The following is a 26,504-nucleotide window of genomic DNA, read 5'->3' as shown; positions in this document are numbered from 1 at the left end:
GAAACCCGAACACTTTTACAATACACTACTGTGTGAATGTTTGTGCCAGACACCAGTCTCTGGTAGGACAAATACATTATCTGAAAGAAACATGTTAGTTAGATTCCTCACCTTAGAATATCCCCAGGCGTCAGACTGGATCCGGAAGATTTTGTAGCAATACCCCTTGCGCGTCGCTAGGCGTCGTCTGCGGCTCCGCGTCCGTCGTTGGCGTCGTGCGCCGGAATGACGTCGTCGGAGTACTTAGACGCCGCCCTCGCGCGCTGATGTCAGTTCTTATTTCTTCCGCGCCAGTGAGCGCCGATCCGGGAGAGCTACCCCTTTAGTCAATTTTTGACTAACTTTTTCTACTCTTTTTGTTCACTTTCGACTCTGGTGCCGGTAGGATGCCTGGTTTCAAGGCCTGCGACGATTGTCATCGACTGATGTCGGTGACCGATCATCACCGCCGGTGCCTGTACTGCTTGGGCCTCGACCACGACGCGGAGTCGTGCTCCGACTGTATGGCCCTGACCTCGAAAGCTAGGCGGGAGCGGTCCCGCAAGCTTCTCGAGCTTCGCCACTCGGCTCCGCGCCCCTCTCAATCCCGGTCCAGGAGGAGGTCCAAGGATCGGTCGCAGAGCCGCACTCGACATCGTCGCTCATCTGGCTCGAAGTCTTCGGGTAAGTCGAAGCGCTCTAAGAAGTCCAAGAGGCGACACCGCTCTTCGGACTCCCCTCGCCGGTCGCGCGACTCGGCCGAGGGTCCGGGTGGTTCCACCCCTGCGGCCCCGCTGGAGCCGCAGGCGCCGCGCAAATCCCCATACCCGCCGGTCCCTGGGATTGACGCGACGCCGACGGTGGCCAGTGCCTTCCTCTCGGCCATGAGGAGCCTGGCCCCGCCGTCGACTCCCGCCGGCGCACCTTCGGGCGCCGCGGACTCGACCTCGCGTGCTGGCGGCTCCGGCCCCGTTGGAGGCTCCGGCCCTGACGCCGCAGGTCCCCGAGGGGCCCGAGCCTGGGCCCCCGTCGACGCCGGTCGACCTCGTCACGCCTCCTCCGCCGGCACCGACACCGGTACCATCCCCGATGCCGACTCCGGTCGACATCGATCCCCGGTTCAGCCTCTGTCCGGTCCCGACGCCGATGCGGCGCCGCACGACGCCGCATCCGACGTCGCTAGAGACACATATTGTCTATCGACCGGCTCCGATCATTCCTCCTGTTTACCAGGAATCGGATGACGGGGGCGAATGGGAGGGGTCTGAGGACCCTATGGCCTGTCAGGGGCATCTTTCTCAGGACTCGGCAGATGAACTGGGGGAGGCCAGTGGATTGGATACCTCACCGGACACTGGATTCATCTCTCCTCCGACTGTGGCTTCGGAGGAGGGTGCAGCTTTTTCTGTGGTGCTGCGCAAGGTGGCCGCGGCCCTTGAGCTTGAGCTGCCTGCCGTGGCTGTGAGGACTAACATCCTCACTGAGGTGCTTCATGCTCCACTGAGCCTCTGCTGCAATTCAATGAGGCCCTCATTGACGTTCTGCAGGGCACCTGGTCCAAGCCCTCCACAGTCCCTCCTCTGGATAGGAACGTTGCCAGGTGCCACCGCCCTGCTCCGGGCGACCCCAGTTTTCTGTCCCAACACCCCACCCCCGATAATCTGGTTATCCAGGCCTCTACCTCCCAATCCTCCTTCCCGTCCGCTCCTCCGGACCGGGATTCCAAGAGACTGGAACAGTTTGGTAAGAAGCTGTTCTCCTCGCTGTAGGAAGGTGGATATCTGACTATGGTTACCTCCAACTTTTTGCCTAGTGTCTAGCTGGTTTTTTGACTTAGTTGGCCTGAGATCCTGCCATTCAGGGTCTCAGGCTGTCTGCTCTCTCTTTAAAATGGACTCCATGTACCCTAGGTACATTCCCAATTGGTAAGGATCACCTTATTGGACCCTCTACAGTGTACCCTAGGTACCCAGGGCATAGGTGTACCCTAGGCCTCCCAGGGGCTGCAGCATGTATTATGCCACCCCTGGTCTGGCCTTCCAACCAGACACAACTGGCTGATCCCTCAGCTGGGGCAAGGTCGTGTAATCACCCCTTGCTTAGATATAGTATACCTATATCTACCCTTAAAGTAGACACATGTGTACCTATCAGCCACTCCTATGGCAGGCCTTAACAATCCTGGAGGCAGAGTGCTTGGTAACATGTGAGATGGTGCTCTAGCATGAGCTGAGCCTGTCTGCAGCTTTCGGAACCATGTCCTTATAGCTGTTCTATGATATAGCCTATCATATACTCTTAAAGTGCCTTATAATCTTAAACGGTTATGGTAACTATGGTTTGGCTTTATCAAAACATGTCGTGTAAGGTGTCTAACACTTTGGAATAATACCCCCATACCATTTCTGGACATGAGGATATTATTCCCCCCTTCTAGAGGGAGAGACATGTTAAAATCCTACTTTGCTGTTTAACTCTAACCAAAGCCTCAGCATCACAAAATGGATGCTGCTGCCACAGACACAAGTCTGACCTCCTGCTGCTGGGATTGATCCCGGCAAGGGAGGCTTGGACAATAGGTTTCCTGCTTGGGGAGGTAATAGCACCTCCCCAGACAGACTTTAGTGTATTGGGGCAGGGAGGGCTGAAAGGAATGAGACATGCCTGGGGCACACAAGGTGTCCCATGCATAGTCCAGTTCAAACCGGTGCTGGGGCACTCCAGCCCCAGTCCTGGCTCGAAACTGGACAAAGGGAAGGGGGTGTAACCACCCCCCTCCCAGGTCCCACCCATAAGGCGTGACCTAGCAGGCAACCCAGCCCCCCAGATTAGTATAAGTGTGGTAGCTGGGCCCCAGGAGATTAGGTTATCCTGAACCTGCAACTTGAACAGAAACTCTGGACCTTCGACATTCGACGAAAGAAGAAGACTGAAGAATCTCCCTTGTGGCCAAGGAGTGGCTACCCTGTGCAAACAGGCACCATCAAGAGACTTACCCTTTGCTTTGCTGAAGTTCTACGAGGGACCGACTGCAGAGCCCGACCAGAGCCTTGACTTCCAGACTTCTCCGACCCTGATCCACATCCACCGCCGAGCTGAGATCCGTGGAGGCGACGAGAGACGTGGGACCGGCTACCTGGGAAAAGTGGCGAGTATCTTCCAGCGCAGCTTCTTGTCAGGTATGCCAGGTTGTCAGTAGCGCCCAAACCAATCATACGCCACTAACCTGTATAGTAGAATCCAGCAGAGACGATAGAAGATGAGTAAGTCCCTGATCCCCTAAAACCTAATCCCCAGCAGAGGAAGGTAACCTAGCTGCGTGGGATAAGGCCTGTGGGAAAAAGGGAAGTGGATAACGTAAAATAGATGAGGCCAGGGATAGGAACCTTTCAGAATGAATGACGGGGATGTAACCTCCTCTTGGAAGATAGATACCTGCAGACATAGGACGAGAGAGAGACAGCAGGTAAACAGATGACTTCTCTCCTATAGTGAAAGTACAGAACCTATGCCTACCCACCAGAAAGGTGGTGTCTTGGAATTACCTCTATTCCTACGGAACACTCTTGAAATCTTCGGCACCCTCTTGACTGCCTCACTCCGTAAACACCCCTACCCGGGGTACCCCACAGTCACCAAAGTGCAAGGTCACGATTCGGAACTGAGCCCTCGAGGAATTGTGCGTAGGCCTGCCCCTGACTTCCTCGGGATGTGATACTCTCTCACACCCGCTCTGTCAGTGACTAAATGAATGGGTCCATTCGTGAGCCCCCCGTGAGTGCACAGTCACAGCAATAAAGTGGTTTCAAAATAAACAAAAGAGTATTCCCTCCTCGGGATTTCGTGGATAATAGTCCAGATGTCTATGCAAGGCAGGACGGCAACGAGGCACTTAGTGTCTGTGTCTGCGTTAAACAGTCCCCGCAATGTCAGGGTAAAGGGGAACAGGTAATCCGGGAAATAACACGGTCTCAGCCAGTCTCAATAAAGTTTTGTTGACAATTCAACGCTCTTGGCTCACCAGATATGCATGAGCCTCTTCCAGATACCTTGGCGTCTCTTACCCACCGATGAATCAGGCTTGCTTCCACTGGGACGCGGGACTCGCGTCTCTTCCCGCCGATGATTCAGGCTTGTTTCCACGGGGACGCGGGACTCGGCCCGCCACAGGAATGGCTGCGGAAAGCCTTCTCACTGGAATCCGGCGGGGAGCACCTTCCGCCTCGAACATCCATTTGCTCTAGGATTGACAAGCACCTTCCGCTTCCAGCGGAAGTGCTTATGTAGAAAGGGTCGTCGGGTGCGCCCCAGTGCATGCAGGGAGTTGTAGTTCTGGAAACCCTGACATCGGGGAAACGCGGAGACACTTCCCGTCTTTTCCTGGTAATAGGCACGTTTGGGGGTGAGACTACTGGTGATTGCTACAGTACCCCTTCTCAAGGACCGACGACTCGGCGGTCGGCCTGGTTTACCTGGGTTTTCCTCATGAAACCGTTCCACCAGCTCTGGGCAATGCAAATGCTCCTCAGGTTCCCAGGTTCTCTCTTCCACCCCAAAGCCTTTCCAGTCCACTAGATATTTCACCCTCCCCCGGACTAACTTGGAATCCAGAATTTCTCGCACCTCATACTCTTCCTGACCCTCTATTTCTAGGGGTTGCGGTTTTTCTGTTAATCTAGTGCTGGGGAGACATGGTTGAAGTAGGGAGACATGGAAGACGGGGTGGAGTTTCCATGCACGAGGTAATGACAGTCGCAGGGCTACAGGGTTTATGATTTCTTCTACGCTATAGGGCCCCACAAATCTTGGTTTGAATTTATTCACTCCCCTTAAGTGTAGATTTTTTGTAGACAGCCAAACCTTGTCCCCCACCTGATACTCGGGTTCTCTTGTTCTTTTTCTATCTGCATAGGTCTTTTGAGTGGCCTGGGCGTCTGCTAGGTTCTGTTTAGCTTCTGTTAACACTGCCCTAAGGTGTGCATGGTGTTCGTGTATGCTGGGTACAGGGGATTGGACTGGCCATTCAAACGGGAGCATGTTGGGGTGATGACCATAATTACAATAAAACGGGGAACAACCCAAAGTGGCATGTGTGGCGTTATTATATGCGAACTCCGCCATCCATAACAAGGTAGGCCAGTGTATAGCATTATGCAAAGAAAAACAGCGGAGATATTGTTCCATGGTTTGATTTAGGCGTTCAGTTTTGCCATCTGTTTGGGGGTGGTAACTGGAAGAGAGACGTGCATCGATGTCCAATGTTTTGCAGAGAGCTTTCCAAAAACGGGAGGTGAATTGTGTCCCCCTATCAGTAATTAAGACATTCGGAATCCCATGAGTACGGACCACATGTTGTAGAAAAACCCCTGCCAGTTCCTGTGATGTGGGTAACCGTCCCAATGCAATGAAGTGACCCATCTTGGTTAAATGGTCAATCAGCACCAATATTACTGTCTTCCCTTCGCTGGGGGGCATTTCAACTATAAAATCCATTGATATTGTGTGCCAAGGTCGTGGGGGAATAGGCAAGGACCGGAGTAGCCCTGCAGGTTTCACATGTCTGGCTTTGCCTTGCACACAAATGGCACAATTCTTAACGTATTCCTGGATGTCTTTTCGCAGGCCTGGCCACCAAAACGACCGTTCCACACACGCAATGGTCTTATAGGTTCAGAGATGTCCTCCCAAAACAGAGTTGTGAGCCCATTGCAGAACCTGCTTCTGCTGACTAGGATGAGGGATGTACAGCGCCTGGTAGCGATATGCCAACTCCTCTACTTCCGTCCTGATTTCAGGTTCTTCTTGAATCCAGGTCTGCACGTCTACCTCTGCTAAAGACACCTTCACATCTTCGAGGAAGTCGGAGGAGGTGAGAAGTGCTATTGTGGGTCTGGGTTGCCTGTTCTCCGTGAGTATACACGGTCGAGGATCTAGGTTCTGAGAGATGGTGTTATCTGATTCTCCCAAGCGAGAAAGGGCATCTGCTTTCCCGTTTTGGGGCCCAGGCCGGTATTTAATGACGAAATCGTAGTCCGAGAAGAACAAGGTCCATCGCAATTGGCGAGGGGTCAGTGCTCTGGCCGTCTTCAGAAACAACAGATTCCTATGATCTGTGTAAATCTCTACCGTGTGCTGCGCCCCCAAGAGGTAGTGTCGCCATTCCTCACATGCTCTCTTTATAGCTAGGAGTTCCTTGTCCGAGATGGTGTAATTGACTTCACACGGAGTAAGTTTTCGGGAATAGAACGCGATAGGATGTATTTGTGCGGTTTCCGGATGACGCTGGGATAGTACCCCTCCCACGGCGTGTTGTGAAGCGTCCGTTTCCAATATGAAAGGTAGCTTAGTATCAGGATGTCGTAGGATGGGGGCTTGAGTGAATTAATCCTTCAACTCCTGGAAGGATCGGGCTGCCTCCTCTCCCCATCTGAAAGGAACATTTTTTTCGTAGCAAACCGGAGATGGGGCGGATCACCTTTGAAAAGTCTTGAATAAAGCGCCGATAAAAGTTGGCAAAACCAAGGAAGCTTTGCACGGCCTTGATATTCTGGGGAGTGGGCCATTGAGTGATGGCTTCTACCTTAGAGGTTTCCATTTGAAATCCTTGGGCGTTGATGATGTATCCCAAAAATGCGACCTCCTGAACATGAAAAAGGCATTTCTCCAGCTTAGCATATAGAGAATGTTGTTGTAATCTCGCTAACACAGCTTTAACATGGATTATGTGTTCCTGGTAGGTTGCTGAATGAATTAGGATATCATCTATGTATACCACACAGAAGGTATCCAGATAACCCCGCAGTACCTCATCCATGAAAAATTGGAAGGCCGCCGGGGCGTTGCAGAGCCCGAAGGGCATCACCCTGTACTCAAAGAGACCGAACTTAGTTCTGAAGGCGATCTTCCACTCATCTCCTTTGCGAACTCGGACAAGGTGGTATGCTCTGCGAAGGTCAAGCTTGGTGAAATATCTCGCCCCTTTTAACTGGTCCAACAACACCGGTATAAGAGGAAGTGGGTACCAGTTCTTGATGGTTATCCTATTCAATGCACGGTAGTCTATACACGTCCTCAATTCTTCGCAGTCCTTCTTCGGAATGAAGAAAAGAGGTGAAGAGGCGGGAGAGGTGGAGTGTCTGATGAATCTGGATGCCAGATTGTCCTCGAGGTATTTCTTGAGATAAAGTGTTTCTGATTCAGTCAATGAGTACACTCTGCTGCATGGAATGGGTGCTCCAGGTATCAGTTCAATGCGGCAATCGTACTCTCGATGAGGCGGGAGAGTAGTTGCCTTTTGTTTATCGAATAGATCGTGATACAGGCGGTAGTCATCAGGCAGGTTAATGGAGCAACAATACTGCTCCTGCGCGCAGGCAATCGCTAAATAAGTGGCCGGTGATTCTTCTCCATCAGTACCCCCGCTGTCTTGACGTTTACAATGTTCTTGGCAATACACTGAAGCCAACTTCACAGTGCGCTCGGCCCAACTGATTTCAGGATCATGTAAGGTCAACCACGGCACTCCTAGGATAAGACGAAACTGAGGGGCATCTATGAGGTCGAATTGTATATACTCGTGATGGTCGGGATTTATAGTCATTCTCAGAGGCAGTGTCCGATATTTCACTGGTCCGGAAGAGAGGGCAGTTCCGTCTACTGCCATTACATGCTCTGGGATATCTTTCTTTTCGTGGGAGATCCCCAGTCGTCGGGCAAACTCTTGGTCAATGTAGTTTCCTGTGGCTCCAGAATCCAGCAGCGCATCTACTTCTAACATGTTCTGGGGCGTGAGCCACAAGGACACCCCTATATTCAGATGGGCTACAGCCGCTTGCAGGGTATTAGCTAGCACCGATGAGATCGTGACACGTGGAACGCCCAAACCAGAGACCTCAACCTGATTCGGACGTATTAGTTTTCCGTCGGTTCGTCTTGTTTTATAGCAGCCTGTACACGAGAAACAGGAGTTCTGCCACTGATTGGCGTCCGAGCACGGCACTCTCGTATGAAGTGGCCACCCTTGCCGCAGTAGAGGCACAGTTTCATTTTCCGTCGTTTTTCTCTCTCTTCTGGGGTAAGTGGGCCTCGGAGTCCTCCTAGTTGCATGGGTTCCACCCCCTCTGGGGATTTGGGTGGTTCTTCCGGGACGTTCCTTGGCCGAGTATAGGAAAATCGGTTTTCCCCTCTGTTCCTGTCCCCTTTTCTCTCGAGGAGGCGATGATCCAACTGGACGGTTAAGTCGATCAATTCTTCGCATGTTTGTGGCAGTTGCACAACTTGGGCTAGGACATCTTTGAGCTCCCCCCGGAGTCCTTGATAAAACAGGGTGAGTCTTTTGTCAGGTGGCCACTCGGTCTCCACCACCAACCGATTAAACGTCGTTATGTAGGTAAGCAAGTCTTGTGATCCCTGTCGCAAGGTGAGTAATTCACGATCCAGCGACAGCATGTGGGATTTTCTATCGAACAGTTTCCGTAAGGCCAGGCAGAAGTCCGTGAAATTATGGAGGACTGGATCGTTTCTTTCCATCAAGGGGATGGTCCAACTGGCTGCGTTGCCCCCCATATAAGACATCATAAATGCCGTTTTTGCAGCGTCTCCCTCAAATACTGTGGGTTTGCAGAGAAAATGAAGCCTACACTGATTTAAAAATGTTTCAAACTGTTTTGGATCCCCATAAAAGCGTTCAGGTGGGGCTAAAGGAATGCTGGTGTTCTGTAACACGTGAACCGTAGGAACCGTGTCTGTAGGTGTGGGGGTATAAGGGGTGGTGGAAACAGGAGGGGGCAAAGTTGCGGGTCTAATGTAAGAACTCTCCCCCTGACCCCTGCGAGAAAGCCCCGCTACCTCTCTCCGCAAGGAGCTCACTTCTCTCTGGATGTTCTGATTTTCTTGTCGGGACGTCTGAACCTCTTGCTGTAGTGCCGTCAGGCTGTCCAGCAGAGAGGTGAGCACTACACTGGTATCCATCGTCTGGGCTGGGCGTAAACGTGGGCTTGGCAATCTGTGAAGTATGCCAGGTTGTCAGTAGCGCCCAAGCCAATCATACGCCACTAACCTGTATAGTAGAATCCAGCAGAGACGATAGAAGATGAGTAAGTCCCTGATTCCCTAAAACCTAATCCCCAGCAGAGGAAGGTAACCTAGCTGCGTGGGATAAGGCCTGTGGGAAAAAGGGAAGTGGATAACGTAAAATAGATGAGGCCAGGGATAGGAACCTTTCAGAATGAATGTCGGGGATGTAACCTCCTCTTGGAAGATAGATACCTGCAGACATAGGACGAGAGAGAGACAGCAGGTAAACAGATGACTTCTCTCCTATAGTGAAAGTACAGAACCTATGCCTACCAACCAGAAAGGTGGTGTCTTGGAATTACCTCTATTCCTACGGAACACTCTTGAAATCTTCGGCACCCTCTTGACTGCCTCACTCCGTAAACACCCCTACCCGGGGTACCCCACAGTCACCAAAGTGCAAGGTCACGATTCGGAACTGAGCCCTCGAGGAATTGTGCGTAGGCCTGCCCCTGACTTCCTCGGGATGTGATACTCTCTCACACCCGCTCTGTCAGTGACTAAATGAATGGGTCCATTTGTGAGCCCCCCGTGAGTGCACAGTCACAGCAATAAAGTGGTTTCAAAATAAACAAAAGAGTATTCCCTCCTCGGGATTTCGTGGATAATAGTCCAGATGTCTATGCAAGGCAGGACGGCAACGAGGCACTTAGTGTCTGTGTCTGCGTTAAACAGTCCCCGCAATGTCAGGGTAAAGGGGAACAGGTAATCCGGGAAATAACACGGTCTCAGACAGTCTCAATAAAGTTTTGTTGACAATTCAACGCTCTTGGCTCACCAGATATGCATGAGCCTCTTCCAGATACCTTGGCGTCTCTTACCCGCCGATGAATCAGGCTTGCTTCCACTGGGACACGGGACTCGCGTCTCTTCCCGCCGATTATTCAGGCTTGTTTCCACGGGGACGCGGGACTCGGCCCGCCACAGGAATGGCTGCGGAAAGGCTTCTCGCTGGAATCCGGCGGGGAGCACCTTCCGCCTCGAACATCCATTAGCTCTAGGATTGACAAGCACCTTCCGCTTCCAGCGGAAGTGCTTATGTAGAAAGGGTTGTCGGGTGCGCCCCAGTGCATGCAGGGAGTTGTAGTTCGGGAAACCCTGACATCGGGGAAACGCGGAGACACTTCTTGTCTTTTCCTGGTAATAGGCACGTTTGGGGGTGAGACTACTGGTGATTGCTACACTTCTGAGGTACCCTCGAAGTTGTGCACCGGGGATTGAGAAGCCCCAACCCCAAGCACCATCTGCACCGAAGATCAGCCCCCCACACTCCACGAGTCCTGCGTGGGGCACTTCTGCATTTTCCTGCTTGCCGCGTCTGTCCGGTTGCTTGCCCGTTGGCTAGCGGCCTTTGCGACGACACACCTTTGAATCTTCACTGCTGGTTTGGCTCCTCCAGACTGGCTCCCGCTCCTCTGCAAAAGAGAAGCACCCCAGACCTTCCTGGTCTGCACCAGAAGCAAGTCCTCCATTCTTCGTGGGTTCCGCTTGCCAAGGCTTGGTGAGTCCTAGTTCGACTTCGACGCCGCCGACAGCAAGAGCCTTCGTGGGACAGCTCGCCTCCTGGTCCTGGTCGTCCTCGACGTCTCCTGGTACCCGTGGCTGCTGCAACAAGCTTCACCTCTTCACCTGCAATCTTCACGACATCGCCTGGTTCCTTCCTGGTTCCACGTGGTCACTGGCTAGTGACCTTGACTCTGTCCCTTCTGCTTGCAGGTACCCTTCCTTCTTGATCCCGGCCTTGGGATCCACCGGACACTCTGCACTGACTGCCTGTCAGCAACTTTCCTTCAGGCGTCCACGAAACCCGACGCAAGTTCACACCTATGCACCCGCAGCCTGTGGGCTAGGTAACTTGGGTACTTCGGTGCTCACAAGGGTAGTGACTATCCTAGGGTCTAGTTTCCGAGTCTCGACTCTCTAGTTGCTTCAGAAGTGTCCTTAAACTGCTTATTTCAAAACTGTACTATTTCTGTCGACTATACGCATTACGCGTGAGTGTTTCTACTCTGCACCTGAATCCCGTGGGCCTCCCACTTCCTAACTGTTGGTAGTGTAGTGTAGCCCCAGCGATTCCCTAGGCCTAGGCCTATCCTATTTCCGTGACAGTGGTCCTTATACCACTTCTTTAGTATATGGTTTGCGTGGCCCCTAGGGCCTAACTGTATTACTTACCTGTGTGACTTAATGTATGCTTGAATAAGACTGTGTTGTACTTACCTCTAATCTCATAAAGAGTGCTGAGGGTTTGACTAGAATAAATACACTTTATTTTATATATATATCTGTTGTGGTGTCCTTTCATTTGGTATTCAAGGGATTAAATATGGTATCGCAGCTGGCTTCACATGCCATTCAGAGTTTAGCCTAAGACTGCTCTTGTCCATGCTACTACTAGGATAGCTGGTCTATAAGGTTGACTTTACAACCAATCACCATAAGGGTTGTTTGGACTGATATAAGGTGTACACTAGAACTAGTGACATCATACATCAGGCCAACTTCTCACACTCGCTCAGTTTGGGCCTGCGGTCTTTGAACACCGCCTGTCTCTTGGACCGTTATTCCCACTCTCTGTGGGATACGGTGGAGGACGTGCTGCCCCTGTGCCCGGAGGAGGCCCGGGCACGGCTTTCCTCAGCTCTGGCCGATGGGAGAGATGCAGCGCGCCATGCAATCCGATGTGGACTCGACACTACGGACTCGCTGGGTAGGGCGATTTCTACCACGGTGGCGCTTCGACATCACGCCTGGCTGCGGTCCACGTCCTTTTCAGGGGATGTCCAGAGCACTCTCATGGACATGCCTTTTGATGGCACTCGCCTTTTTGGTGAGAAAGCGGACAGTGCGCTGGCTCGCTTCAAGGACTCCCGGGCTACGGCCAAGTCCTTGGGCCTCTCGGCCCCGCGGCCACAAACTTCCGCTTTTCGCTCCTTTCGTGGCCAAGGAAGGGGCACCTCCTCACGTCCGCCTAGCCACTGGCTGCAGAACCAGCCTGCACGCGGTCGCGGACGTGGTTTCCGCCGAGGCGGTACTGGAGGACAACGCGGTCAGTCCACATCCACCCCGGCAGCATCCGCCTCAAAGCCTTCCTAGTCCGAGCTTTCAGGCCCATTCCTCGCCAGTGGGAGGCCGGGTTCGCCATCACCTGCTCCACTGGCGGACCATTACTTCGGACAGGTGGGTGCTGCAAATCGTCCGCAGGGGCTACTCCCTCCCCTTCGAGATGACCCCTCCAGCCATGCCACCGCAGCACCACCGTATCTCGGAGGATCATTGGAATCTTCTGCGAGAGGAAGTTTCGGCCCTCTTGGCCAAAGAGGCCGTTGAGCGCGTTCCGAGCCCAGAAGTAGGTCGTGGTTGTTATTCCCACTACTTTCTGGTTCCCAAGAAGGGCAAAGGAGGCCTACGCCCTATCTTGGACATCAGGAACGTCAATGCTTTCCTCCGTAAGGAACGGTTCAAAATGTTGACTTTGGCTCAGGTTCTAGCTGCCCTAGACCCTGGAGACTGGATGGTAGCATTGGACTTGCAGGACGCATATTTCCATATCCCCGTCCTGCCGGCCCACCGGCGTTACCTGCGGTTCACGGTGGGTCAGGAGCACTTTCAGTTCACCGTGCTCCCCTTCGGCCTTACCAGTGCCCCTCGGGTGTTCACGAAAGTGATGGCGGTGGTCGCAGCTCATCTGCGCAGATCAGGGGTTCCAGTCTTCCCTTATCTCGACGACTGGTTGTTGAAGGCGGGCTCGCCCCAGACAGTCGTCTCCCACCTCCAGACTACGGCGGATCTCCTGCATTTGCTGGGGTTTTCCATCAACGTGCCGAAGTCACACCTGAGCCCCTCTCAGAAGCTCCTCTTCATCGGAGCGGTTCTCGATTCGGCGCAGTTCCGGGTTCATCCACCGGAACAGCGGGTCCGGGATATACAGGTCCTGATTCCCATCTTTCGGCCTCTATCCTGGGTTTCGGTCAGGCTAGTGTTGCGGCTTCTGGGGCTGATGGCCTCCTGCATCCTACTAGTGCATCACGCCAGGCGACGCATGCGGGCTCTGCAGTGGGACCTGAAGTTTCAGTGGGCCCAGCATCACGGCAACCTGTCCGACCATGTCTTGATCTCGGAGGGCACTGCACAGCAGTTGCAGTGGTGGCTCACGGACCACGATTGGGTCATGGGCAAGAGCCTCTCCCTACCCCTACCGGAGCATGTCGTAGTGACGGATGCGTCCCTCCTGGGATGGGGTGGCCATATGGAAGAGGCGGAGATCAGAGGCCTCTGGTCTCCGGCGGAGTCTCGCCTCCACATAAACTTGTTGGAGCTGAGAGCGATTCGACTTGCACTGAAAGCCTTCCTTCCCTCTGTCCGGGGAAGTGTCGTGCAGGTGTTCACGGACAACACCACCGCCATGTGGTATTGCAACAAACAGGGCGGGGTGGGGTCGTGGACCCTTTGTCAGGAGGCTCTGCGCCTCTGGACATGGCTGGAACACCAGGGCATCACCCTGGTGGTTCAACATCTGGTGGGCTCTCTGAACGCCAGAGCAGACGAACTCAGCCGCCGGTGCATGATGGATCACGAATGGCGTCTTAACTCCGAGGTGGCGCAAGGTCTCTTTCAGCAGTGGGGAGAGCCTTGGTTAGATCTATTCGCCACCGACGAGAACGCGCAATGTCAGCAGTTCTGCGTGTTGGAATTTCCAAGGCGGCACTCGCTCGGCGACTCTTTTCGTCGCGAGTGGAGTTGCGGTCTGTTGTACGCCTTTCCGCCTATACCACTTCTGCCCAGAGTGCTGAAGAAGATCAGGCGCGACCGGGCCCAAGTCATCTTGGTGGCTCCGGATTGGGCACGAAGGTACTGGTATCCCGAGCTACTCAGTATGTTGACCGATCCTCCGGTACGTCTGCACCTTCGGTAGGATCTTCTGTCGCAGCAGCAGGGGACGGTCATCCACCCGAACCTGTCCAGCCTCCACCTCCATCCGTGGAGATTGAGCGGCGGCAGTTGATGCCATTTGACTTGCCTCCTGAAGTCTGTGATGTCATTCTGGCAGCCAGGCGTCCCTCCACAAAGACGGTATACGCCTGCCGGTGGAACAAGTTTGTGGCATGGTGCACAGCAAAGGCTGTGGATCCCCTTTCCGCCCCTCTTTCTGAGGTTCTCCTCTTTCTTCTTTCTTTGGCCCGGCAGGGCTCTGCCCTGGGCACCTTGAAAGGTTATCTTGCTGCCATCTCTGCCTTCTTACGGCTTCCTGATCAGCCCTCTCTTTTCAAGTCCCCTGTAGTGTCACGCTTTCTTAAAGGCATTACTCACACGTTCCCTCCTGTCCCTTTCGTAATGCCTCAGTGGGACTTGAATTTTGTCTTAACATTCCTGATGTGCGCTCACTTTGAGCCTCTTCACAATTGTCCTCTTCGTCTTCTCACTCTTAAGACTGCTTTCCTGGTAGCCATCACCTCGGCTAGACAGGTGAGTGAGCTCCAGGCTCTATCGTCAAAGCCTCCTTTTCTATCTGTTCATCCGGACAAGGTTGTCCTTCAGCCTCGTCCTTCCTTTCTACCGAAAGTGGTGACCCCCTTTCATCTTGGTCAATCTGTCACCTTGCCCACCTTCTTTCCGCCTCCGCATCCTTCCAAAGAGTGAGAGCGGATCCACCGTCTGGACCCAAAACGTGCGCTCTCCTTTTATTTGGACCGCACAAAACAGTTCCGAGTGGACGACCAGCTTTTCGTTGGCTACGTGGGTGCAAAGAAGGGAAAGCTGTACACAAACGGACCATCTCCCGGTGGGTCGTTTTGTGTATAAAAATCTGTTATTCCTTGGCAAAAAAGGACCCTCCTGTTGGGCTGCGAGCCCATTCTACTCGGGCCACAGCGGCTACTACTGCTTTGGGACGGGGAGTCCCTTTGCAGGACATCTGTCAGGCGGCGACGTGGGCTTCGATGCACACGTTTGCCAGGCATTATTGCCTAGACAGCCAAGTCCGGAGGGATGGCTTCTTTGGCCGTTCTGTCCTCCAGGACTTTCTGGTGTGATCTTGGTTCGCAGACCCACCACCGGGGTTGGTATTGCTTGGGTATCTATTCTAAGGTAAGGAATTTAACTAACGTGTTTCTTTCAGATGAACAAGTTACTTACCTTCGGTAACGATGTATCTGTAAGAAACATTAGTTAGTTAGATTCCTCACCGACCCACCCATCCTCCCCGTTCTGCGAACTGACATCTAGGGTTAAGGCTATTCCTTTCAGGGCCCTAGATTTTTTGGCACCAATGTCGGTCTCTTGCATGGCTCTGCGTTCCTGGCGCGGAAAGATATGTACAAGAACTGACGTCAGCGCGCGAGGGCGGCGTCTAAGTACTCCGACGACGTCATTACGGCGCACGATGCCAACGACGGACGCGGAGCCGCAGACGACGCCTAGCGACGGGCAAGGGGTATTGCTACAAAAATCTTCCGGATCCAGTCTGACGCCTGGGGATATTCTAAGGTGAGGAATCTAACTAACTAATGTTTCTTACAGATACATCGTTACCGAAGGTAAGTAACTTGTTCTACACACATTATTTCAAACGACACCATCTAATGCCTAGAGCCACGGCGAGAGGATGACTGCTTTACAGTCTATGCATACGTATGTTACATACCTTGTAAGCATCTATTCATAGCGTGTAGTGCTGCAGAGTCACATGTGGCCTTCCGCCTTGCCGGCAGGTATCAGATGGTGTCAGATGTACACATATAAAACACCATGGGCCAGATGTATCAAGATAATTATTTGCAATCCCCTAATTGCGAATCACAAGGATTCGCAATTAGGGAATTGCAAAATGCCATGTATGTGTACAGTACACTTTTGCGAACTCCTATGGGGTCGCAAATGACCTACCTCAGGAATATTGAGTTAGGTCGCAATTTGCGACCCACTAGGAATCGCAAAAATCACGGGGATGGTGGCCTGCTGGGGTCAGCAGATCACCATGTCAGCGATTGCTTTTAAATAAAGCAATCTTTTTTTTGTAAAGCAGCCCGTGTCCTTGAAGGAAAACGAGATGCTTTGCAAAACATTTTTAAAGAGCAGGCAGTGGTCAGGGTGGTTTCACAAACATTCACAAAGGAGAAGGGGTCCCTTGGGGACCCCTTCCCATTTGCGAATCGGTTACCACCTAGGTGGGTGGAAGTGAAGGTGAAGGTGGTAACACATGAATGTTTTGCGACCACAAATGCGGTCACAAAACATTTATACATACCGATGCGATTCGGTATTAGGGAGGGACGCCCTAAACACGCCCCTTCCTAATACCCAACGCAAACCCATTTTGCGAATCGGTAACAGGTTACTGAATCGCAAAATTAGGTTTGCTGCATCAGAAAAGCAATTTGTGCGTTTGCAAACAGGCAGATTCGCAGAATGGAAAAATGCTTGATACATCTGCCCCCATATATGTATTACGAACATGTTACATGCATGTTCAACAGCAACTACTATCCTGCAAGATTGTATCCTCACTCGCCACTATAGCAGGTGAGAAAATGAACAATCTAACAAAGGAGCCGTTGGAAATGCCCTTTTCTTCGAGGAGGTGGAGACTTGACGTCACATCAGCGATAAGACTTCCTCGAGAAGAACAACTTCCAAAAGTCCGAGCCTAACACTAGATGTCAGAAGTGTGCATAGCATGTGAATCTGCAGCACTGCACTTTACGAATAGCTGCTCACAGGTTAAGTTACGTCCTCCTTACTATTGCTTTAGTAAGAGGTTGCGGCTTACACAAAGTGTGGCATCTGTGTTAGACTGAAACAGGTGCCAAGACTGTGGCGTTTCGTACCTTAAGGCTTCAGTATTCATAGAGAGAGGTATTGGCTGCTCACGGCTGTGAGAAGGTGGCCTGATATATGCTGTCCAACCAACCCCTTATGGTGATAGGTTAAAGACAACCTTTATTGAAAGCTATCCTAGTGGTAGCTATGGAGAGCAGCCTTCAGGCTAAGTCTTGAAGGAATGTAAAGCAGCTTGTTTTAACAGTCTACAATTACTTGAATGATCAAATGAAAGGACAACCACACCAGGTATATATTCAAAATATATGTATTTAGGTTAAAACAGACCCTCTAGTCTCTTTATGAGAGTGGAGTTCGAAGTACTTTGTTTACATGTTAGCAATTATCAGTAATAGCACAAATACACGTTTGGGCCCTAGGGGCATACCAAACCATATATCAAAAAAGTGTTATAAAAACCATGACTGGAATAGACACAAGGCCTAGAGCCTGTAGAATCGCTGGAACCCCAAGGAGCCACCCAAGGTAGTGACACAGGGGACCCACGGGGACTGTATGCAGTGTGTGAACACAACCGCGGGTTCCCGTTTGCTTCTATGGGCAATGTCGCGGTTGGAATTTTAAAGATTAGGGACACTTAGAATCAAGTCAGGAACAAACCCTTTTGGACTTAAGAAGTTCTAGGGCTAGCACCCACGGGAGCACTGGAGTACTCGAGTTACCTCACCCAGGGAAGCCGGGTGCATAGGTGTCTTTTGGTGTCGGGTCGCGTCGTCGATTGCAATGGGAGCCTAGCCTGCAAAGAACTGCTGCAGCCGTGAAGAGGAGAAGTGTCTGAAGAGATCCAAACCTGGATCTAGGAAGGTAGGAACCTGAAAGCAGAGGGGACAGAGTCTGGGTCACTAGCCAGTGACCGAGGGTAGGATGGACCAATGCCCACAGATGTCGGGTGCTTCAGGTGAGTTGATGGGTGTCTTGACTCTTCAGCCACGAGGTCCAGGAGGCATCGAGGAAGTCCACAAGCCGGATTTGAGCTGTCCCACGAAGTCTGTCGAGTGCTGCGGTGTCGGCGACCAGAATGTACCCAACAAGCCTTGGCAACGGCAAGTCACTGGAATTCAGAGAAAGGACTGCGGTGCAGACCAGCAAGGTCTGAGGGATTCACCCAGCGAGGGTAAGTTAGGGCACTTCTGGAGCAACCAGGAAAGCCCAAGCAGAAGAGGAGTTGCCTTCGTGGGGACATGCTAGCCAACGGGCTAGTGATCGCGAAGGAGCCTCGAGCGGTCGAACTTGAAACTGGCCCACGGGGCACTCGTGGAGTGGAGGCTAGCAATCTTCGGTGCAGGAGGTGCTCAAGGCTGGGGCTACTCAGAGCCCAAAGCACAACTTCGAGGACGACCAGGAAGATAGTGTTGCTGCAAAAGTTCATGGTGTCCAGGGGTCACGGTTCCACGTCACCCACAATAGCTACAGGCCTCTGCTTTGCTGTGGACTCAGGGTAGCCTCGGGGAAGTCTAGAAATCCACCTCTGGTGATGCAAAGACTTCGGCGTCCGGCGGGAGCTTCAGCGATGCAGACCGGTCAGTTGCCTCTTTGGTGCCTGCCAAGCAGGGGAGTCACTCCTTGACCCCAAGGGAGATTTCCTTTGTCTTGTAGTCGAGACAGAAAGTCGAAGGTCCAGGATATATTTTGCAGCGTTTCGTCCAGGGTAATCTAAAGTCTCAAGGACTGGGTTCCCATAATTATACTAAGTTTGGGGGTTGGACCTACTCTAGGGACCCACCTATGGGAGGGTGTGGAAAGAGGGTGATTACACCCGTTTCCTTTGTCCAGTTTTGCGTCAGAGCAGGGGCAGGTAGCCCCTGCAACCGGTTTGAACTGGGCTATGCACAGGGACACCAAGTGTGCCCCCATTGCAGGATGTCAAAGCACCAGAGAGTGCTCCTGCCCATCCCTAATACACATCTGCCTGTCTGGGGAGGTGGTTACACCTCCCTTCGACAGAAACCTATTGTCCAGGCCTCCCCTGCCGGAGTTTCAGTCAGCAGCAGGAGGCCAGACCTGTGTCTGTGGCAGAGGCATCCATTTTGTGATGCCAGGCCTCAAGAAAGTCCTACAGGGTTAGACCAGTGTGAACATGTCTCTCCCTCTAGAAGGGTGGAATGCTACCCCCGCCGCCAGAACTGGCGGGGGGGGGTAGTATTCCAAAGCGTTTGACACCAAACACAACATGTTTCCGTGCAGCCATCCCAAAGTTAGTATTTACCGCGAGGTTATAATGCACTTAAGAGTATATGATCAGGGTCACCACCATGAGTTCACCAGAGCTTGCAAGGCTCACAGAAGAGGCTTACCAGACAGAGACGACTCTGAGTCAGAACGGAGTCGGTCTACATCAAATCCAGCGCCAACAGAGCGCAATAGCTTTAGGGTGTTGCCTGAGCATTTTGTGGTGCATACAGGCATGGAGGAAGAGTGGGAGAGGGTCACTGGACCCTTTAGAACACCAGTTATTCACCCCTGGTAAAAATTTGGACTGGTATGAGGAATTAGCAGAGGCCAGTGGACTGGACACCTCTCCGGATACTAGTTTGCTCTCTCCACCTACCGTGGCTACGGAGGAGGGAGAGTCTAATGCAATTGTGGTGAAGAGGGCAATGGACGTCCTTGACCTTGAACTTCCCTCTGTGGCGGTTAAGATCAACTTCTTGACCAAAATGCTTCAGCCTGGGGCTTCCTCCTCCAAACCCCTATTGCCCTTTAATGAAGCATTGACTGATGAGCTTCTAGGCACTTGGTCCAAGCCTATCACAGGGGTTCATGTGAACAGGACAATTGCCCGCCGCCATTTACCCTGCCTCGGGTGATCCAAGTGTTCTCAGCCAACACCCCACCCCATAGAGCTTGGTGGTCCAAGCCTCGACTTCGCATGGCGCGTTTCCTGCTGCTCCCCCGGTCAGGGAATCCAAGATGCTGGACACACTTGGGAAGAAGATGTTTTCTTCCACCAGCCTTTGCGGTCAGTGAACACTGCATGCCTTTTGGGCCGTTATTCCCACACCCTTTGGGAAACTGTTGTGCAAGTGCTTCCACAGGTCTCGGAGGAGTCCTGGACCATGCTCACCCAAGCAGTGAAAGATGGGAGCGATCCAGCAAAGTTCACCATTAGGTGTGGTCTAGATCAGACTGACTCACTGGGCAGAGTGGTTTCGTTGACGGTGGCCTTACGGCGCCATGACTGGCTGAGAACATCTGGCTTTTCGGAGGATGTCCTGGACAACCATTTGGACATCTCCTTCGATGGGACTTGTCTCTTCAGAGAGAAGGCAGACTCGCCCTGGAGCGCTTCACAGACTCACAGGCTATGGCCAAGTCTTTGGGCCTCTCAGTTACACCTCTCCTCCAATCTGCCTCTCGCCTCTTTCATGGCTACAGAAAGGGTATGTCACCCTGCCAACCATATCCCAGCCACTGTCCTGCTCAGGCTTCCTAAGTTGTGCGAGGACGTGGATGCAGTGTATTCCATTCACGTGGGAAAGGGAGCCAGAAGTCATTCGCCATCAACTCCTCGGCAGCTGCATCCTCAAATCTTTTCTAGCTTGGTTCTGCAAGAGATGTTGGAGTCACTTGGAGGGTGACTCCAACATCTCAGTCCATAACACCGGACAAATAAGTTACATCCTCCCTTTCTAATCTTTCCCTCCCCCTTTACCGCCATCTCAAGAATGGCTGCGGAGGATCATCTCTTGCTCCGAGCGGAAGTTACAGCTCTCCTGGCCAAGGGGGCGTGAGAAAGGGTTAATATTTCAGAAGGAGGGAGTGGTTGTGATTCCCCCTACTTTCTGATACCCAAAAAGAACAAAGGTTTATGTCCCATTCTAGATCCCTGGACCTTGAATCTCTTCCTCAAAAAAGAGAAATTCAAGATGCTCACTTTGGCTCTGGTTTTATCTGCCATAGACCAAGGAGACTGGCTGGTAGCGTTGGGCCTGCAGGATGCGTATTTGCACATCCCCTTCCTGCCTGCCCACAGACATTACATACGTTCAAGGTAGGCCACAAGCACTTTCAGTTCACCATGCTTTCATTTGGCCTTACCAGCACCCCTCGGGTTTCACCAAGGTGATGGCAGGGGCCACAGCTCATCTGCGCTGGTTAGGGGCCTTCAGTCTTCCCCCACCTCGACGACTGGCTGTTGAAGGCGGCCTCGCCTCAGGCTGTCGTCTCCCACTTTCAGACTACGGCGAACTTTCTGCATTCGCTGGGGTTCCCTATAAACGTGCTGAAGTCACACCTTGCTCCTTCTCAGATGCTCCCTTTTATCGGAAATGTTCTGGACACAGTGCCCTTTCTGGCTTGTCCTCCCAAGCGGCAAGTCTGGGACATCAGGTTATGATTACGATGTTTCAGCCACTATCCTGGATTTCAGTGAGACTGACTCTAAGGCCACTGGGCCTCATGACCTCCTGTATCCTATTGGTAAATCATGCCAGATGTTATATTCGGGCTCTGCAGTGGTACCTGAAGTTCCAGTGGGTGCAGCATCAGGGAAATCTCTCTGACATGTTTCAGATGTCGGAGGGAACTGCAAAAGACCTGCAGTGATGGTTAATGAGAAGTGATTGGGTCCGAGGCACACCCCTCTCCTTTCTCCAACCAGATCTCACAGTAGTGAGAGATGCATCACTCATGGGATGGGGCGGCCATCTGGGGGAGGTCGGGTTTAGAGAACTCTGGCCTCCGGAGTAATCCGAGCTCCACATCAACCTGTTGAAGCTTCGGGCGAAGGGGCTAGCATTGAAAGTATTTCTTTCCGTGGTCAAGAGGATGTTGGTGCAGGTGTTCACAGAGAGCACCATCACCATATGGTACTGCAACAAGCAGGGTGGGGTCTGAGACTCTTTTTCAAGAGGCCATGCTTCTCTGGACATGGCTGGAACATCAGGGCATATCCCTGGTGGTTCAACATCTGGCAGGTTCTTAGAACGGCAGGACGGACGGACTCAGCCATCGATGCCTAGCGGATCACGAATGGCGTCTCCAGTTGGAGGTGGCACAAGGTCTCTTTCAGCAGTTGGGAGAGCCTTAGTTAGATCTGTTCTCCTCCGAAGAGAACACGCAATGTCAGCCGTTTTGCATGTTGAAGTTTCCAAGGCGACTATCGCTCGGCGACGCTGCTCATCACGATTGGCGCTCACGCCTCTTGTTCGCCTTTCCGCCCATACCGCTTCAGCCCAGCGTTCTGAAGAAGATCAAGAACGATAGGGCCCAGGTCAGTCTTGTGGCTCTGGACTGGGACGGAGGGTCTGGTATCCAGCGCTGCTTCTACTGAGTATCGATCCTACACGCAGGCTGCCCCTTCAGGAGGAGCTTCTGTCGCAGCAGCAGGAGAGGGTCCTCCACCGGAACCTGTCATCTCTGCGCCTCCATGCATGGAGATTGAGCGGCGGCACTTGATAGCTTTTGACCTTCCTCCTGAAGTATGTGAGGTTATCTTGGCATCCATGCCGCCATCCATCAAAACGGTATACACCTGCCGGCAAAAATGTGTGAAATATTGTACAGAAAAGTCTATTGATCCTCCTTCTGATATTCTACACTTTGTTACCCTTGCCCAGCAGGGCTCTGCTCTGGTCACTCGCAAGGGGTATCTCTCTGCTCTGTCCGCTTCCTGTGGCTGTCTGACCAGCCCTCTTTGTTTAAGTCCCCTATTGTAAATAGGTTTCTGAAAGGGCTTGTGTAAATGTTTTCCCCTTTGCCCTTCATTATGCCTCAGTGGGATCTGAACCTGGTTTTCACATATCTCATGTGCACTCCCTTTGAACCGCTTCACAGTTGTACTCTCCAGCTGCTTACCATCAAGACCACTTTTTTAGTGGCAATAACATCTGCCAGGAGGGTAAGAGAGCAGCAGGCTTTATCATCCAAGTCTCCCTATCTGATGGATTTCCCAGACAAGGTGGTACTTCGCACCCGGGCCTCTTTCCTTCCTAAAGGGGTGTCCCCATTCCATTTGGGAAAATCTGTTACCCTGCCCAGCTTTGATGCCCCTCAACATACCGCTAAAAAGGAGGAACAACTCCACAGACTGGGCCTACCTTGACTGCACGAAAGTGTTCTGGGTGGACAACCAACTCTTCGTGGGCTTAATGGGAGCTAACAAAGGTGGGGCAGTTCAGAAACGGACCATTTCACGCGGGGCCGTTCTCTGTATCAAGATTTGCTACGCCCTGGTTAAAAAGCAGCCTCCTGAAGGCTTGTGTGCCCATTCCACCAGAGGAAAAGCTGTGACATCTGCCAGGCAGCAACGTGGGCATCTCTGCACACTTTTGCCTAGCACTACTACCTGGTCAGTCAGGTCCACAGGGACAGGTACTTCGCCTGTTCGGTTCTGCAGGACTTCTTAGTATAGTCAGTTTGCCCACAGCTCACCGCCAGGGTGATACGGCTTGGGTATCTATTGAAGGGTAAGGAATCTGCAGCTAGAAGTCTCTTTCAGATGAACAAGTTGCTTACCTTCGGTAACGCATTATCTGGTAGAGACAATATCTAGCTGCAGATTCCTTCTTACAGACCCACCCTTGCCTCCCTGCTCTGCAGACACAGTTCTATGGCTAGGGTTGTTCCTCTTTCAGGGACGTAGTTTAGACACACACTAGTCAGTTTACTTCATGGCTCTGCGCTTCTGGCTTTGCATATTGTTAAAAGTAAATTATGTCCGCGTGCCTGGATGGCGGCTATATAGGTGACCGCGGCATCACATCCGACGACGGTGACGCGCTGAACCAACCTAAGCCACTTAAAGGCATGCAGGGGTACTGCCCACGCAAAAGTTTCTGGACCCCAGTCTGACGCCCGGGAAATTCAACGAAAAGGAATCTGCAGCTAGATATTGTCTCTACCGGGTATTGCGTTACCAAAGGTAAGTAGCTTGTTCTTCGCTGTTCTGGTAGATGGACAGCACTGCCATCAGTTCCAGACACAGTGACGTTTAACTGTGCAAAACATCCCAAAACAAAACTGCAAAAATAACAAACTCCTGTCACATACAAAGGCGCACAAAACAGCAGCTGTTACTCAAAAGACAACGAGGAAAGACTGAACTACACTGTAGACTGAACATAGAGGCAATTTGCACAGCAGCGCAATATGGAGTGTAACAAACCCATCTGGAGGAGATGCAGAACGTGGAGCGTTGCAGTCACATCCGGAGGAGATACAGAACATGGAGCGATACAGCCACATCTGGAGAAGGTGCACAACATGGAAAGTTAGAGCTAAACCCTGAGGAAGTGCACAACATTGTGCATTACAGCCACATCCTAGGAAGTGAACAACATGGAGCATTACAGCCACATCTGGAGGAGGTGTACAACATTGTGCATTACAGCCACGTCTGGTGGAGGTGCACGGGGCACCTTGAGTCTCAGGAAACAGAAGCTAGAAACTGGTTTGTTGATCAATGGGGGAAAACCTTGCCCCAGCACCTGGCTGGAAAGGGGCAAGAGAGAACTTGTGTGTGCAATATTTGATTTAACTGAAGGGAGAGAATAGGGCTTGGAAAGGGAGAGAGTAGAGAGAAAGATCAGCATGGACTCATGGTCCAGTCCTTAGATAGTCTCTGCTGGGAGTGCAGATTTTGGTGTTACCTCAGACACGCAGCAATTCTCCATGTTTTGAGGGGACCCTAAAATCCAAAGAGTGGGCTACCTCCCACTTAAAGTGAACACCAAGCTTGCTGTTTATTGAACTGTTTATCTTATACTTACTTTGTATTATGACATCCATGTGATTTTCTGCTGTGCTGCTTCCTCCCTGCAGGGGGACTTCGGTGAGACTGGCTTTCCAGGATTCGCAGGGATGTTCGGACCAAAGGTAAGAGATGCCCTTGACCATCACATGATTAGAAAAACTTTGAGCCTGACCATCACATGATTAGAAAGGCTTTCAGCCTAACCATCACATGATTAAAAAGGAGGACTCTGACCATCACATGATTAGAAAGGATGATCCTGGCCATCACATGATTAGAAAGGCTTTGAGCCTGACCATTACATGATTAGAAAGGATGACCCTGGCCGTCACATGACAAGAAAGGATGACCCTGACCATCACATGATTAGAAAGGATGACCCTGGCCATCACATGACAAGAAAGGCTTTGAACCTGACCATCACATGATTAGAAAGGCTTTTAGCCTGACCATCACATGATTAGAAAGGCTTGGGCCTGACCATCACATGATTAGAAAGGATGACCCTGCCCATCACATCACATGACAATAAAGGATGACCCTGACTATCACATGATTAGAAAGGATGACCCTGCCCATCACCTGACAAGAAAGGATGACCCTGACCATCACATGATTAGAAAGGATGATCCCGGCCATCACATGACAAGAAAGGCTTTGAACCTGACCATCACATGATTAGAAAGGCTTTTAGTCTGACCATCACATGATTAGAAAGGCTTTGGGCCTGACCATCACATGATTAGAAAGGATGACCCTGCCCATCACATGACAAGAAAGGATGACCCTGACCATCACATGATTCGAAAGGATGACCCTGACCATCACATGACAAGAAAGGCTTTGAACCTGACCATCACATGATTAGAAAGGCTTTTAGCCTGACCATCACATGATTAGAAAGGCTTTGAGCCTGACCATCACATTATTAGAAAGGCTTTGAGCCTGACCATCACATGATTAGAAAGGATTTTAACCTGACCACCAGATGATTAGAAAGGCTTTTAGACGGACTATCACATGATTAAAAAGGATGATCCTGGCCATCACATGATTATAAAGGCTTTTACCCTGATCATCACATGATTAGAAAGGATGATCCTGGCCATCACATGATTAGAAAGGCTTTTAGCCTGACCATCACATGATTAGAAAGGCAGTTAGCCTGACCATCACATGATTAGAAAGGCTTTGAGCCTGACCATCACATGATTAGAATGGCTTTGAGCCTGACCATCACATGATTAGAAAGGATGACCCTGGCCCTCACATGATTAGAAAGGCTGATCCTGGCCATCACATGATTAGAAAGGCTTTTAGCCTGACCATCACATGATTAGAAAGGCTTTGAGCCTGACCATCACCTGATTAGAAAGGCTTTGACCCTGGCCATCACATGATTAGAAAGGTTTGAGCCTGGCCATCACATGATTAGAAAGGTTTGAGCCTGACCATCACATGATTAGAAAAGCTTTGAGCCTGGCCATCACATGATTAGAAAGGCTTTGAGCCTGACCATCACATGATTAGAAAGGCTTTGAGCCTGACCATCACCTGATTAGAAAGGCTTTGACCCTGGCCATCACATGATTAGAAAGGTTTGACCCTGGCTATCACATGATTAGAAAGGCTTTGAGCCTGACCATCACCTGATTAGAAAGGCTTTGACCCTGGCCATCACATGATTAGAAAGGTTTGACCCTGGCCATCACATGATTAGAAAAGCTTTGAGCCTGGCCATCACATGATTAGAAAGGCTTTGAGCCTGACCATCTCATGATTAGAAAGGATGGCCATGACCATCAAATGATTAGAAAGGATGACACTGGCCATCACATGATTAGAAAGGCTTTTAACTTGACAATTGCATGATTTGAAAGGCTTTGAGCCTGGCCATCACATGATTAGAAAGGCTTTG

The 26,504-nt window shown here is 51.5% G+C and overlaps 1 protein-coding gene across 3 annotated transcripts in view; it reads left to right on the top strand.

Annotated features, from left to right (window-relative positions):
* COL27A1 (collagen type XXVII alpha 1 chain) overlaps positions 1–26,504 on the top strand; it is a 2,221,286-nt gene that overhangs the window by 1,790,724 nt on the left and 404,058 nt on the right. For all 3 annotated transcript variants that reach the window (XM_085614179.1, XM_085614180.1, XM_085614178.1), the window contains exon 50: positions 24,655–24,708. In XM_085614179.1, the coding sequence (XP_085470305.1) occupies positions 24,655–24,708 (54 nt within the window). The remainder of the gene's footprint in view (positions 1–24,654; positions 24,709–26,504) is intronic.

This window comes from Triturus cristatus, chromosome 1_2, assembly GCF_964204655.1.
Source record: "Triturus cristatus chromosome 1_2, aTriCri1.1, whole genome shotgun sequence".
NCBI classification, from domain to species: Eukaryota; Metazoa; Chordata; class Amphibia; order Caudata; family Salamandridae; genus Triturus; species Triturus cristatus.
This window is presented reverse-complemented; position numbering and strand designations above follow the sequence as displayed.